Source organism: Mobula hypostoma, chromosome 4, assembly GCF_963921235.1.
Source record: "Mobula hypostoma chromosome 4, sMobHyp1.1, whole genome shotgun sequence".
Lineage (NCBI taxonomy): Eukaryota > Metazoa > Chordata > Chondrichthyes > Myliobatiformes > Myliobatidae > Mobula > Mobula hypostoma.
In genome coordinates, this window is record NC_086100.1 from 164,381,287 (window position 1) to 164,398,501 (window position 17,215).

Consider the following 17,215-nt stretch of genomic DNA (forward strand, 5'->3'; position numbering starts at 1 on the left):
AGAAAAGGTTGAGTGAACTCTGCCTTTTCTCCTTGGAGCGACGGAGGATGAGAGGTGACCTGATAGAGGTGTCAAAGATGATGAAAGGCATTGATCGTGTGGATAGTCAGAGGCTTTTTCCCAGGGCTGAAATGACTAGCACAAGAGGGCACAGTTTTAAGGTGCTTGGAAGTAGGTACAGAGGAGATATCAGAGGTAAGTTTTTAAGCAGAGAGTGGTGAGTGCGTGGAATGGGCTGCCGGCAATAGTGATGGAGGTGGATATGACAGGGTCTTTTAAGAGACTCCTGGATAGGTACATGGAGCTCAGAAAAATAGAGGGCTATGGGTAACCCTAGGTAACTTCTAAGGTAAGGACATGTTCGGCACAGCTTTGTGGGCCGAAGGGCCTGTATTGTACTGTAGGTTTTCTATGTTTCCAAATGCAAACAAGTGGGACTAATTTGGTTGGACATCTAAGTCAGCATGGATGAGTTGGGCCAAAGAGCCTGTTTCCATGCTGTGTAACTCTATCCCCTACTGGCAATCAGTTTCCCCTGTTAACGTTCACTTGCATCCCTTCAGCTTCACTCTATGCTACTCTGGGGTACCAGGGGTTAACTATAAAGACATACAGTAAATCTGGAGAAATGATCTGAAACCAGACCAATCCTGCAGGTGGATCTTCAGGACACACTTAGCCCTGAGGGTTGTATTGTCTGCCTCCCCACCGTCTGACCAGCTAGAGATTTTCCAGTGTCCAGGGTCCACTGCAGTTTGGAATAGTTAATCTTGAAGGTGAGCATTGGTGTGGAACCTGTGTAGTGTAAGCTAGTGGCACACAATACTATAAAACCTCAATTTCACATGAGCAGGTGTAATCAATCTGATCCTTGCATATTGGAACCAGATTTCACACAGATCTGCTGGTGCATAAATCACAAGAGTGAACAGGAAGGATTTCAGCTCCAGGTTTTGGAACCGTAATTGTGTGCATGTGTAATGACTGTGCTGTGCCAGCATTGCAGAGTGCAGGTTCCCTGCAGATTGAGCAACGCATAATTCCTCACTTGTTGTGGCAGACTTGTTACATAGCACAGACCACCCGAGGTCAAAATTTTTAGGGGAGGTATTTATTGATGCTGACTGTTTGGCCCCTTATTTTTTTAAATCCGGGACACGTAGACATTTTTGAAGACCAATTAATAAGATGTCAAACTTCAAATGAGGGTTGGCACTTCTGCACCTTGCCAGTCTTTCCCTGGTGCAGTCTTTTGTAGACTCTTGCAATTGTGTTCATTTTCTGTGCCAGCCTGGTTACTGTGTTGATCTGCAGGCCCACAACTGCCCCACTGTGAAATGCATTGCAGCGTGCAGTAAATGAGAATAGTGGTAATTGCATTTATATAGTGTAATCTGCAACTTCGCAGAATAGTTGGTAAATAGTTTAGATTAGAACTTCAGTGTAGTAAGGAAACACAAAAAACTGCAGATGCTGGGATCTGGAGCAAAAAAAAACTGCTAGAGGAACTCAATGAGTCAGGCAGCATCTGTGGAGGCAGAGGGACAATTGATGTTTTGCACGTTGAGACCTGAAAACGGATTTGTTCACAGTAAAATCTTACTCAGGAATGTGACATTGGCCAGATTTTGTCAAGGAATAATTAATCGCCAGGAACAGTCTGCCCCTTGAGGACTGTGCCCAGAAATTGTTCATATCCAAAAGTTAGCAACTCAGGGAGTGCAAAACTACCTCGGAGCGATCGTCTTAGCTGTTTTTCTGTTCACACCTCCGGTCTAGGACTTAAACCTGCTATGTCAGAGAGGAAGTACTCAGTCCAGAGACACCACTGTTATTACAAGCCTAGACTTAGTATTTGCATTAATAGCCAGCAGTTAGTGAAAGTGTTATGGAGTCATACAGTTATACAGTATAGAAACAGGCCCTTTGGCCCAACTTGTCCATGCTGGTAAGGTTGCCTACCTGAGCTAGACCCATTTGCTTGTGTTCGGCTCTATCTGTGTACCTGTCCAAATGTATTTTAAGCAGTGTAATTGTACCCATGTCTATCACTTCTTCTGGCAACTTGTTCCATATACCTGAGGTTGCTCCTCCTGTCTCATTAGGCTACGTCCACACTAGACCGGATAAATCCGTAAGCAATGCTTTTTCTCTTCGTTTTGGCCCTCTGTCCACACTGAAATGGTGTTTTCCTCCCCCGAAAATGGAGCTTTTCATTATCCAGAGTGTTTAAATCTGAAAACGTCGGTTGGCTGTTGTGTGTACGGGGTAACTGGCTAACGTTAAAAACGTTGTCATGACGTGCTCCGGAACAAATGGTGGGGGCAGTGCGGCATTTCATTGTTTTCTTGAACACAACCTCCAACACCACAACAACAATATCTGACAATAGATGTGTAACATTGTATGGAAATACAAGATAACACTGATGCAGAAATGTTTTATACATTTAACAAGGTGATTTATTAATGTATTGCTTGTGCAAATGTTTAATAGATGCAATTGTCACTTTTGCCCAGTAACTCGTTTTATTGCACATGTTAAATACAGCAAAATAGTACACAAATACATGGCAAATGTAAAAGCAAACAAATGAGGTAACAGCAAATTTCACTTTTGCCCAGTAACAAGCCTTATTGGATTTAGTTGTAGCTGTCGTTCATTTCATCGGTGAAGAGACTATGGGTGTAGGAAATGTTTCTGGACAAACACGCATCAAGTCTTTCGTTTGGCAAATTTCTTTTAAGTTTTTCTAGTCTGCAACTGGACAAATGCGCACCAAGTATACCGTTTCCTCTTCACTTGTTTTCTGTGTGTCCTGCGCATGCCCAGTAGGAGGAGATTTGCCCAAATATCCATCCTAATGTGGACAGAGGTATTTTGAAAAACGCCTGGTGTGGACGCCTATCATTTTTACGTGAAACCAGCATTTTCAAAATTATCCGGTCTAGTGTGGATGATCTTTCCCCTCTCACCTTAAACCTGTGCCTGGAGAAAAAGACAGTGACCATTCATCTTATCTGTGCCACTCATAATTTTGTAAATTCCTATTAGGTCAGTACTTGTCTTTCTGCACTAGAGAAAATAAAATTCCATCCGACCTCCTTATAACTCAAACCCTGGTAACATTTTCGTGAATGTTTTCAGCACCCTTTCCAATTTAATTATATTCTTCCTAGTGTTGGGTGATCAGAAGGGCACACAATACTCCAAGCGTGTCTCACCAGTAATTTGTACTGTTGTAATATGCACTTGTACAAGTGTAACGTAAGTGTTTTCCTTTATCTGTGGGATATCCTGAAATAATTTCACCTCTGTAAACAAACCAGCTTGAAGCTTGAATCTGAATTCAATTTATCACATAAATCTGGGACAACAGTCATTACTAAACTGTTTGACCAAATCTCCTTTAGGGAAGGAACTCTGCTTTCCACTCCTGGTCTGCTTTCTATATGACTTAATGTTCAAGTAATCTAGAAAACTACAAGACAGAACAGCTCTCATCAACTTCACAGGGCAGTTAGAGATATGCAGTGGATAAGAAGAAAAATTATGCATCATTGTCTTGTCTGCACAAATTCACAGGGGTATGATAATATAAACCAGTATAAGCCATATGTATCATTAAATTTGCATTGAAATGCTCTGTGACTAGTGGGGTACCGCAAGGCTCAGTGCTGGGACCCCAGTTGTTTACAATATATATATTAATGACTTAGATGAGGGAATTAAATGCAGCATCTCCAAGTTTGCAGATGACATGAAGCTGGGCAGCAGTGTTAGCTGTGAGGAGGATGCCAAGAGGATGCAGGGTGACTTGGATAGGTTAGGTGAGTGGGCAAATTCATGGCAGATGCAATTTAATGTGGATAAGTGTCAGGTTATCCACTTTGGTGGCAAAAACAGGAAAACTGATTATTATCTGAATGGTGGCTGATTAGGAAAAGGGGAGGTGCAACGAGACCTGGGTGTCATTATACACTAGTCATTGAAAGCGGGCATGCAGGTACAGCAGGCAGTGAAAAAGGCGAATGGTATGCTGGCATTCATAGCAAGAGGATTTGAGTACAGGAGCAGGGAGGTACTACTGCAGTTGTACAATGCCTTGGTGAGACCATACCTGGAGTATTGTGTGCAGTTTTGGTCCCCTAATCTGAGGAAAGACATTCTTGCCATAGAGGGAGTACAAAGAAGGTTCACCAGATTGATTCCTGGGAAGGCAGGACTTTCATATGATGAAAGACTGGATCAACTAGGCTTATACTCGTTGGAATTTAGAAGTTTGAGGGGGGATCTGATTGAAACGTATAAAATCCTAAAGGGATTGGACAGGCTAGATACAGGAAGATTGTTCCCGATGTTGGGGAAGTCCAGAACGAGGGGTCACAGTTTGAGGATAAAGGGGAAGCCTTTTAGGACTGAGATGAGGGAAAACTTCTTCACACAGAGAGTGGTGAATCTGTGGAATTCTCTGCCACAGGAAACAGTTGAGGCCAGTTAATTGGCTATATTTAAGAGGGAGTTAGATATGGCCCTTGTGGCTAAAGGGATTAGGGGGTATGGAGGGAAGGCTGGTACACGGTTCTGAGTTGGATGATCAGCCATGATCATACTGAATGGTGGTGCAGGCTCGAAGGGCCGAATGGCCTACTCCTGCACCTGTTTTCTACGTTTCTATGTATAGACTCCATCCAGTTTTTTTTTCGTTCAAATTTAAACTCTAATACGCTTACACAGGTCAGTTAGACTTTGCCCCTCAGGATCAATTAGTGTAATTTCTGTCCACTTTGTTGATTTAATTTATTGATCAAATTATTCAATCAAGATGTTGAAAACTTGTTTTTAAAAATCCTCATGTTAAAGACTTGTCTGAACTTTTCTCTTTCCTCTTTCAATATTTTTATTAATATTATATAAATTGCATAAATACAAATACAAAATTCATAAGGATACAAAAGGAAAGGGAAACTTCCCTTTAGGAAACTTTTCCCTTTCTAAATGCCAGAATATATACTTCCATCGGGAAATTAAACCGGGGACTAATAACCTTCACTATGTGTCAACAGTTTCATCTACACGAATGCCAAGTAATATAATTTGGGACCATTAGAATTAAAAATGATGAAGAGACAGTGTGTGTGAGGGATGTTATGGGTTTGTTATTTGTTAATTTGTTAATATTATTTAATATTTATCTCAGCTTTGTGTATTCTAAGACCATAAGACAAAGGAGCAGAAGTTGGCTATTCGGCCCATCGAGTCTGCTCTGCTATTTTGTCATGAGCTGATCCATTCTCCCATTTAGGTATTCAGCAAAGCGGTCTCCCAGTCTGCGTCGGGTCTTGCCAATATATAGAAGGCCACATTGGGAGCACCGGACGTCCCCGCCATCCCTCCCCACTGATCTCTCTCCTGGCACTTATCCTTGTAAGCGGAACAAGTGCTACACATGCCCTTACACTTCTTCGCTTACCACCATTCAGGGCCCTGGACAGTCCTTCCAGGTGAGGCGACATTTCACCTGTGAGTCAGCTGGGGTGATATACTGCGTCCGGTGCTCCCGATGTGGCCTTCTATATATTGGCGAGACCCGACGCAGACTGGGAGACTGCTTTGCTGAACACCTATGCTCTGTCCGCCAGAGAAAGCAGGATCTCCCAGTGGCCACACATTTTAATTCCACATCCCATTCCCATTCTGACATGACTATCCACGGCCTCCTCTACTGTAAAGATGAAGCCACACTCAGGTTGGAGGAGCAACACCTTATATTCTGTCTGAGTAGCCTCCAACCTGATGGCATGAACATCGACTTCTCTAACTTCCGCTAATGCCCCACCTCCCCCATACCCCATCCGTTATTTATTTTTATACACACATTCTTTCTCTCACTCTCCTTTTTCTCTCTCTGTCCCTCTGACTATACCCCTTGCCCATCCTCTGGGTTTCCCCCCCACCCCGTCTTTCTCCCCGGGCCTCCTGTCCCATGATCTTCTCATATCCCCTTTGCCAATCACCTGTCCAGCTCTTGGCTCCATCCCTCCCCCTCCTGTCTTATCCTATCATTTTGGATCTCCCCCTCCCCCTCCCCCTCCCACTTTCAAATCTCTTACTCACTCTTCCTTCAGTTAGTCCTGATGAAGGGTCTCGGCCTGAAACGTCGACTGTACCTCTTCCTAGAGATGCTGCCTGGCCTGCTGCGTTCACCAGCAACTTTGATGTGTGTTGCTTGAATTTCCTGCATCTGCAGAATTCCTGTTGTTTGAATTAATTGTCCATTCCTAGTTATCCTTGAGAAAGTGGTGATGAGCTGTCTTCTTGAAACACTCAGTCACTGATGTGTAGGCTCCCAGTGCTATTAGAGAGGGAGTTCCAGGACTTTGACCCAAAATGTTGAAGGAACTGTAATATAATTCCAGGGCAGGATAGTTTTGAGCTTGGAGGGAAGTACTGGCGTTCTCCATGAATTGCTGCCCTTGTTCTTCTAGCTGTTAGAGGTTGTGGATTTGAAAGGTGCTGTCTAAGGGGTTTTGGTGAGTTGCTGTAGTGCACCTTGCAGTGGTACAAGCTGCAGCTGTGAATGGGTGAATGGTTGTGGATGGGGAACTATAAAGTGGGATGCTATCCTATATTGTATCAAGCTTTAAGTCCATTTATTCACTTTAAGCATTTTGAACACACAGAGATTATGATAAGGTACTAAATGAGAGCTGAGCTTTATTGCCTGTAAATGAGATTACGGTAAAAATGAGATCATCAAGTAACACAACACAGTGATAGGTCCTTCAGGTCCATGCTAACCAAGATGCCCATTCAAGCTTGTCCTATTTGTCCACATTTGGCCCTTAACATTCTAAATTCCATCCATGTATCTATCCAATGATCATTGAAAATGTGTTATTGTACCTGCTTCAGCCACTTTCTCTGGTAGCTCTTTCCATATATGGACCACCCTGTGTGAAAAAAAAATTAAATCTCTCTCTCTTCTCACCTTTCCTATACCTTCTAGTTCTTGATTTGGCAACTCTTGGGAAAAAGACAGTGCATTCACCCTATCTGTGACCCGTATGATCTTATATACCTTTGTAAGGTGAACGAGGTAGTCTTTTTTGATTGATTAACTGGAGATGTGTGCGTATGGCACAAGAGTGACTGCAGATGATGGAAATCTTTAGCAACATGTGCAAAATACTAGAGGAACTCATCTGCTCAGGCAGCGTCTATGGAGTATTTGTTTCCTGCCATGACTCTTCAATGGTTTTTCATTGCTTCCCTCTTCCTTATCCTCTCTGTTGGAAAATTTTCCCCTCCCTCTATTTTAAAAATATGTCCGAGTTGAGATCTTATGAAATGGAAAGGATGACTTACCCAAACAGATGGAAGGGGATGGAGGAAGAATAAATATTTACATGAGATGTGAACATTCCCACCAGTTTAACCTTTTTAATTCACTCTCCCTCTTTTGTCGTTAAGGACACTCCCAAGTCATCCCAGCGGCGAGCCATCGAATGTTGCACCGATCGAGATTTCTGCAATCGAGATCTGCACCCTACGCTTCCACCCCAAGACATGAGAGGTAATGTGAATGAACAACCTAACAACCCAACATCTAACAACCTAAGATCACCTGATTCTGAACAGTATTTATTAGATACTGCCAACCAAATTAGAACCAGAGGGGAAAAAAATAAGGTTTTATGGGCAAGGTGCTGGAACAACTAAAACTCTGTGGTTTGGTTTTCAAAAGGGGCAACCTGGACTCTGAATGTCCAACAATCAGCAGTGGCAAAGCGACAGCACAACCCCATTGATGCAGAAGACCTTCTGGCCTCCTTTTCATAATTAATTATCGGTGATAGGATTATTATTAGACCAAGATTCTTCTTCTTCTTAGCCCATCACCCCTACTGTGGCGTTGCCCACTGACAGCGGCTCACCAGAATTCTCTATCCTGGGACCAATCTTTCAAATTGTCCCCATGTGCACCTGTTACAACCTTGGCTCTCAAGAAGTAACGTAAGGAGTCCAGCGGCAACAGAAATTACAAACAAAAAATGTTTATTAAATTAAGGTAAAGGGGAAAAACGTGATGTGTGGTGTGGTAGTGCTAGCTGCAAAATGGGAGAGAAGGAGTGGGAGTGGCCTTGTTTTTAGGCAGTCCCCAGGAGGTGTCGGCAATGGAAGGGTAATTGTGGGAGTCCCAGGGAACTGCAAAACAGGTTAAAGGGGAACCACAGACCAGGACATAGCAGTAGCCCATCGTCAAAGATCCTTCCTCTCCCAGGGATGAGGTCTTTGGGGCATCTGTTGGTATTTCTGTAGCACTGGTTTTTTTTAATGTGATGGGGTTGCTAGCCCCATGCCCAACCCTCCCCCTTTTGCAGTAGACTTGAGACCATCCATGGCAGAGATATTATACAGTGGAAAATTTAGTTTAGCATGGAGATCATTTATCACACCATTGCATTGAGGTAGTACAAGTGAAAAGCATAACAGAATGCAGAATACAATTTGTTCGCCATACACATTGATACGTATCAGATATTTGCTGTGGTGTTTGAGCACAGCATGCAACAAAAAACCGGCATTCAACAATTATGAAGAATAAACAATAATAATCTGGTTGTTGTGATGGGAGATTTTCACTTTCCTCATATTGACTGGCATCTACTTAGCACAAGGGCTTTAGATGGGGTACAGTTTGTTAGGTGTGTTCAGGAAGATTTCCTGACACACTGTATAGGTAAGCCAACTAGAGGAGAGGCTGTACCTTTTTTTAGATTATGAGAACATTCAGTCCTCTTTTATTGTCATTTAGAAATGCATACATGCATTAAGAAATGATACAATGTTTCTCCAGAGTGATATCACAGAAAACAAGACAGACCAAAGACTAATACTGACAGAACCACATAATTATAACATATAGTTACAGCAGTGCAAAGCAATACCATAATTTGATAAAGAACAGACCATAGGCACAGTAAAAAAAAGTCTCAAAGTCCCGAGTCGATCGACTCCCGAGTCCCCAAAAGTAGGCGGCAAAAGGGAGAAGCTCCCTGCCATAAACCTCCAGGCACCGTCAACTTGCCGGTACCTTGGAAGCAGCCGACCACAGTCGACACTGAGTTCATCCGTCTGAAACTCCAAGCTTCCAACCAGCGTCTCCGATACAGCCTCCCGAGCGCCATCCTCTGCCAAGCGCCTTTGACCTCTCCCCGGCCGCTGAAACACGCAAAGCCGAGGATTTCGGGGCCTTCAGCTCCGGAGATTCCGGTTAGCACACAGTAGCAGCAGCAGCAAAGCAGGCATTTCAGAAGTTTTCCAGATGTTCGGCTGTGCTCTCACGTCTGTCTCCATCAAATCAGGATTGTGCACGGTCCCCTACTTGACAGATAACAGATATTCATCACTGAAGTGGTCACGCGCGCTGTCGTCGTGCTGCCATCTTCTCCCCCCTTCCCGGGAGGAGAAATTCCCATTACTTGACCAATACTTGATTTGGTATTGGGAAAAGAACCTGGTCAGGTGTCAGATCTCTTGGAGGGAGAGCATTTTGGAGGTAGTGACCACAACTCTATCTCCTTCACCATGGTGCTGGAGAGGGATAGGAGCAGACAATTTGGGGAAATCATTTAATTGTGGTAGGGGGAAATATGATGCTATTAGGCAGGAGCTTGGGATCATAAATTGGGAGCAGATGTTCTCGGGGAAATGCACAGCAGAATTGTACAGGGAACATTTGCATGGAGTTCTGCGTAGGTATGTTCCATTGAGGCAGGGAAAGGATGGTAGGGTTAAAGAGTCATGATGCACAAAGGATGTGGAAATTCTAGTTAAGAACAAAAGAAAAGCTTACAAAAGGTTCAAGAATCTAGGTACTGTTAGAGCTCACGTAAATTATAAGATTGCTAGGAAGGAGCAATTGAGGTCCATGCCCATAGGACACTCAAAGCTGCTGCGCAGGTTGGCAGTGTTGTTAAGAAGGCGTATGGTGTGTTCACCAATCATCAATTGTGGGATTGAGTTCAAGAGCCATGAGATAATGTCACAGCCATACAAGACATTGGTCAGACACCACTTGGAGAACTGTGTTCAGTTCTGGTCACCTCACTACAGGAAGGAGGTGGATCCTACAGAGATAGTGGGGAGGAGATTTACAAGGATGTTGCCTGGATTGGAGGGCATACCTTATGAGAATAGGTTGAGTGAACTCGGCCTTGGAGCAATGGAGGATGAGAGGTGACCTGATAGAGGTGTATAAGATGATGAGGGGCTCTAATCATGTGGATAGGCAGAGGCTTTTTCCCAGGGCTGAAATGGCTAACACAAGGGGGCATACTTTTAAGGTGCTTGGAAATGGGTACCGAGGGGATGTCAGGGGTACATTTTTCACAGAGAGCATGGTGGGTGCGTGGAATGCACTGCTTCGGTGGTGGTGGAAGCAGGTACAATAGGGTCTTTTAAAAGCCTCTTAAATAGGTACATGGAACTTAGAAAAATAGAGGGCTATGTGCTAGGGAAATTCTAAGCAGTCTCTGGAGTAGGTTACATGGTCAGCACAACATTGTGGGCCGAAGGGCCTGTAATGTGCTGTAGATTTCTATGTTCTATGTTCTAATAAAGAATTATATTAAAAATAAGTTGGAGGTTAAAGTATGAGCATGGAATAAAATATGCATAAATACGTAAATACCAGCATGTATTTACAATGTGAACAGCATTATAAAAAGTGGTTTAGAGTGTTTACAGTGCATTACAATGGTGGGAGAACTAACTAGAATGATTAATTAGATTAACCCCCGCGGGAAGAAACTTTTAAAATGGCATGAAGATTTTGTTTTAATAGCCATTTAGCACTTTCCAGAAGGGAGCTTTTAGAAAAGGCAGTTTGCAGTGTGGGTGGTATCCACAATGATTTTTCCTGCCTGCTTCTTTATCCTGCAAAGAAATGAGCCCTGTAGTAGTGATAGACTGCAACCAAAGTCTCTTTCTGCTGTCTTGACAGTCCATTATAGTTATTGTATGCTGTGAGAGGATGCTGCACCAAACTAGACGGTAATTACCAACTGCCAGAAGTAGACATAAACCATAAGATGTAGAAGAAGAATCAGGCCATTCAGCCCATCGAGTTTGCTCCAAAATATATCTTATCCTGAGTCTTTTTGTTAATGAAGGAGATATGGTTCTTCCATATGAAGTCCTGCAAACTAACGTTGACCAGTAACCTGAATGTTGAAATGGTGCTAACTGTAGAGTTGTTGATGACGAGTGGGTATGTTACATTATGGAGACAGCCTAGTGCAGGTAGACAATAAGGAGAAAGGACCATGACAAAGTTGACTGAGAGATCAATAGTTCAAGAGTCTTATAATAGTGTGATAGAAACTTCATGAGCCTGGTATTGCTTGTTTACAAGTTTTCTTCCCATTGGAAGGGGGAAGAAGAGAAAATGACCAGAGAGGGAAGAGTCTTTGATCATGTTGGCTGCTTTCCTGAGGAGAGCTGTTTTCTTATGATGGACTAGACTGGATCCATAACTCTCTGTAGTTTCTTGCAGTCATGGGTAGAACAGTTGCCATCCCAAGTTGTGATGCATGTGGATAGGATGATTTTTGTGCAGCATCTGTAAGAAATGGTGAGGGTCAACAGGGACATGTCAGGTTTTGTTGGTCTTCTGAGGAAGTGGAAGCAGTTGTGTGCTTTCTTGATACTGAGAACTTTAATGAGACCTGCCCTTTCATTTAGCTCAGCTCAAAGAACCCTTGGCATCCATACGTGTGAGGTCATCAAACTGTCTAAACAAACAATCATATTAAAAGAACTTTCACCCTTTGGAAAGAAGGAAGCAATTTTAAATTAATGTTTTAAAGAATATGCCAATTGCTAAAGATCACAGTTTATTTATGTTCAAAATAATCATTATATAGTAATTTATTTTACTATTGTTTATTTTCTAGAAAATTACAAGGTGTGTACAGATTATGGCTTTTTATGCCAAAGAGTTTGCTTAGTACTGATTGTGGCTTACTTAGTACCATTAAAAGCTTACTTGGATCTCCTGTAACAAAGTGTGACACCTTCACCTTTTTTTGCAGTGGGATTTGTTAGTAAAAGTTCATAACTCCATTTTATTTCAGCTTAATTGTGATAGAGAAGTCTGCAAGCAGTGAATTTTATCTATGCGCACTGTCAACTGACTGACAGGAAGTCCACAATTCCCATGCTAGATTACACGTGCATGGAGATGTTTAAGTTTTATTGATAGTTTCACAGAGTAACAGTGGCAAATGCGAGCAGTTTTACCATCATTAGCATGGCAACATTGATCCCATATGGATTACTTGGTTACATTTCACCCCCATGATTTGTTTTTACATTCTCTGCCACTGTTTGTGGCTCTCAAGTTGTGTGTCACTATCTGGTTCTCAAATCCTTGTCAGTACTGGTCCGAGTCTAAATGCTATTTAGATTCTTGTGGAGTTGGCCTTTATTGTGTTTTGAAGTGCCTCATGTAACTGATGAGATCCACACGTTAGCAGACGCAATGCACGTTCTGGGAATGCAGCCATGGAAGAGATTAGAGTGAAATGGAAAAAAAAATCTGCAGATGTTGGAACTTCCTTATGTTGGATATTTTCAGGATATTGATGGTAACTGAAAGTGTAGAGGGAGAGAAGCCATTTCCTTTGTTTGAGGGGACAGAGTCATCAAAATTGGAATCAGACTTTCTGGGGGTGGAGTTGTGAAACACTTCAACCTGTGGACAGAGTTAGAAATTTGAAACTAATTTCTGCAAACTTTCTCTGCAATTGGAATAATGATTCATTTAAACGTTGTGATTGTCTTTTCGGTGAGTTTTTAGTGTTTTGAGTTAGATCATCCATACCTCACTGAACATTGGGATATGTTTAATGGGCTGAATGGTTTCCGCTTGTTACTAAATTCCTATGTTCCCACAAATGAAAAACAGAAATGGTCTGCAGGTCAGACAGGCTCCAAGGAACTGAGATTGACCCATTCCTATACCAGCGAAAAATTAAATACTTGATTCTCTCCCAATTTGGCTCACACCTTGCGAAGTTTGAAAATCTGCAATAACAAGAATAAGAATAGAACTATTTAGTAATAAACAGCAGAAGTCCATCTAGAATCACAAACTAGTGAATTAACGACTTGCCTTTAACCTAATAAGTATCTCAGTATGCCTCACCAGTGCAATACTGAGATTAGTTGGAAGTGAAAGACATTTGGTTGAAGCTAGAGATGAATCCAGTGGATGGGGTACAGACATGGTCATCTTTTCTAGTCTACATGGGCTTTGACAATGTTGGTGAATAGTTTGTTGCATGCAAGCACACATACACACATGTGCACATACAAGCACACATACACACACAGTTGGACTGAAGAGCCTGTTTGTGCTATATGACCCGGTGACTCCTTGGAACTTAAAGGACAGCTGTGATTAGTGAGTCTTTCTCAGCAAAAGGCAAAATACTAATTCCCAACTGACATAACTCAGGAGCTCAGCAATGGGAGCAAACTATTTAGCCCCTCCAGACTATTCTGCCAATAATTAGAATGACTAATCTGTACCTTTAACCCGTCTTGATTTGCAACTCTTAATACCCTCACCTAATAAAAGGAGTTACCTGGTGTCAGGTTGTCAGGTTTCTCTCGCCACTACAGCCCATCAATCACAGTTGTGGCTTTTTTATATAACCCGTGACACAGAGAAACTTTTCGTAAATTCTCACTGAATGACCTGGATGTTAAAAGGATACCCTTTGGTTATTGATTTCCCACAAAAAGGATTCTTTTTCATTACTACTGTTATACAGTGCAGGACAGTACAAAGCTGAGGATTCAAAAGAAGTTTATCTCCTGCTGAAATAAGAGTAAGGTGTCTATAAAAATGATTGGATTCCAAGTCCAAAATTACTCACAAATTAGTTGCTAAATGCAATATCTTAAGGCTGGTCTTCACATGGTCTAATTATACTTGTTGTGTAACATGCAGAATATGCACTAGAGCACTTGACGAATTGATTTCACTCATGGTAACATCAAAAGAGATTCTGCTGTGAACAGCTGGTGTGGTGATTTTCCAGAGGGAAATTATAAATCACGTTCATGAGAATGTGTACAACTGTTTGCACAAGAGAGTTGCGAAAGATTACCTGTACATATTCCAATTAGTTTCTCATTGCTTTTCATTTTGTCTGAACGTTCAGAGTAGTCTGAAATACTCTGAAATCATTTCAAAGCACATCTCCTGCCAGACTATCATTTGTCTGAAGGGACTATTTAAACTGACTGCCATTCTTAATTAAAATCGCAGATCTGAACTGTGTCCTTTGAGAAATCAAAGGACCTTTAAGTTAAGCACTCTTTATAAGGGATGAATAATATTCTGAGTATTCCAGGGATGGGGGAGGGTGCTGGGAGGGAAGGTAATTTGGAAGACAACCATTCAGTCAAGGCACAAACAGAGGCATCATGAAATATTTTCCACGTGCCTGGATGAGTGCAGCTCCAACAATAGTCAAGAAGCTCAACATAATCCAGTTCAAAGCAGCCCGCTAGACTGGCACTTCATACACAACCTTAAGTGCTTATTTATTCCACCACCGGTTCTATTGGCTGCAGTATGCACCATCTCCAGTATTCACAACAGTTACTTAACCAGGCTACTATCACAGCTCCTCACAACTGCAGAGTCTTTGGAACCAGGAAGGAGGTCAACAGGCATCTCAGTAAATTGGTTTATTATTTTTATGTGTACCGAGGAATTGCGACAAACCCTCTTTTGCATGCCATCCACACAGATAATTTCATCACATTGGTTCATGGAGGTAGTAGAGGGAAAACAATAACAGGATGCAGAATAAAGTGTTATTGTTACAGAGAAGGTGCAGTTCATGCAATAAAGTCAAAATTGAGATTATTGTCAAATTGATATGTGGGTGCACAGGCGCAATGAAAAACTTACTTGAAGCAGCATCACAGGGATATTGAGTCATAGAGAAGTACAGCACAGAAACGAGCCCTTTGGCCAATTTAGTACCAAAACAATTTAAGCTGCCTATTTCCATTGACCTACACCAGGGCCATAGCCTCCATACCCCTACCGTACGCGTACCTATCCAAACTTCTCCTAAATGTTGAAATTGAGATTGCATGCGTCATTCCACATTCTCACAACCCTCTGAGTGAAGGAGTTTCCCTTCATGTTCCCCTTAAATGAGTCACCTTTCATCCTTAACCCATGACCTCTGGTTTTAGCCCCACCCACCCTTAGTGGAAAAAGTCTGCTTGTATTTACCCTTTCTATACTGCTCATAATTTTGTACACCTCTATCAAATCTTCTCTCAATCTTTTACATTCTAAAGAATACAGTCCTAACCTATTCAATCTTTCCTTATAACACAGGCCCTCTAGCCCCGGCAGCATCCTTGTAAATTTACTCTGCACTTATTCGATCTTACTATTCAGAGAGGCAACCCTTTACTACCAGTCTCTGGCTTCTCCCAGCAAGCCAATGCTTAATCCAATTTACTACCTCATTCTGAAGGCCGAGCAACTAAACCTTCTTGATCAACCTCCCTTGCGGGACCTTGTCAAATGCCTTGCGAAAGTCCATGTAGACCACATCCACTGCCTTGCCTTAATCAACTTTCGTGGTAACTTCCTCGAATTAATCTATATGGTCCCTTAGAATGCCTTCCAATAACTTTTCCACAACTAATATCAGACTCACTGGCCTATAATTTCCTGGTTTCTGTTCAGAGTCTTTTTTAAACAGTGGAACAACATTAGCTATCCTCACATCCACTGGTACCTCTCCTGTTGCTTAGGATGACGTAAATATCTCTGCTAACGTCCCAGCAATTTCTGCATTTGCATCCCATACGGTCAAATGGAAAACCTTGTCAGGCCCTGGGGATTTATCCACCCTGATTTGCCTCAGGGTAGCAAGCACCTCCTCCTCCTCTGCAATGCAACAGCGTCCATGAAGTTGATGCCTGTTTGCCTCCTAAAGACTCTGTATCCATCTCCCAAGTAAATACAGATGCAAAGAATGCATTTAGGATATCCCCATCTGTTTTGGCTCCACACATGGATTACAATTCTGGTCCTCCTGAAGACCAAATCTGTCCGTTGAAATCCTTTTGCTCTTAACATATCTGTAGAATCCCTTAGGATTCTCCTTCACCTTGTCTGCTAGAGCAACTTCATGCCTTCTTTTAGCCTTCCTGATTTCTTCCTTGTACGTTGTCATATGTTGTGTTGCATTTCTTGTACTCCATAAGCACCTCATTTGTTCCTGTCTGCCTATACCTGCTATGCGCCTCCTTTTTTGTCTTAACCAGGGCCTCAATATCTCTTGAAAAGCAAGGTTCCCTACACTTGTTATCCTTACCTTTTGTTCTGACAAGCTTTACTCTCAGAATTTCATTTTTGAAGACCTCCCACTTTCCAAGTACACCTTAGTCAGAAAAACAGCTTGTCCCACGCCACACTTCCCAGAAGATTTCTGATATCATCAAACTTGGCCTTTCTCCACTTTCTGAGTCATAGAGACATACTCAGTGCTAGAGACCCAACCACTGTGACTTTCCTCTGTTTGCTCAATCTTCCCCAACAGTATCCAAAGTGATATACCTGTTGTTGTGGGGGATGGCCACAGGGATACTCTGCACTGGCTCATTTCCCCTTCCTGACTGTCATCCAGTTTCTTGTGTCCTGCACCTTGAGTGTAACTACCTATCTATATATCCCATCTACCCCCCCTTCAGCCTACCAAATGTGAATTGGAAGCTGCAGCTGGATGCACTTCTCGTAGTTATAGTCCTCAGGGACACTAGAGGTCTCCCTGCCTTCCCACATCCCGCAAGAGGAGCATTCAGTTATCCTGCCTGGCATCTCTGTTGTCCACTGCAGATATAAAGACGGGAGGTACAAAAAAAAGAAAAGCTCTAGGTTAAGTTTTTAAAATTTCACTGACTGAAGCCTCTATTCGTTGAAAGCTCGAAGACCTAAAGCCTCAATATCACCACTCTAACTCTGTCCACTCAAACGATGGCCCTTGCCTTCCCTTAACTTGTTCTTGCTAATCAATCCCAAATGCTGATTGGGACTGGTTACGCTGCCGCAATCCTCTGCTGCCCTTTTCTACTCGGGCAGTGAGCCTGAGTGAATCTGCTCAGC

General features: G+C 42.5%; 1 protein-coding gene across 10 annotated transcripts in view; it reads left to right on the forward strand.

The window, feature by feature from the left end:
• The window catches only part of bmpr1ba (bone morphogenetic protein receptor, type IBa), a 602,440-nt gene that overhangs the window by 517,404 nt on the left and 67,821 nt on the right, over nt 1-17,215 (forward strand). For all 10 annotated transcript variants that reach the window (XM_063046872.1, XM_063046868.1, XM_063046873.1 and 7 more), the window contains one exon: nt 7,474-7,576. In XM_063046872.1, the coding sequence (XP_062902942.1) occupies nt 7,474-7,576 (103 nt within the window). The remainder of the gene's footprint in view (nt 1-7,473; nt 7,577-17,215) is intronic.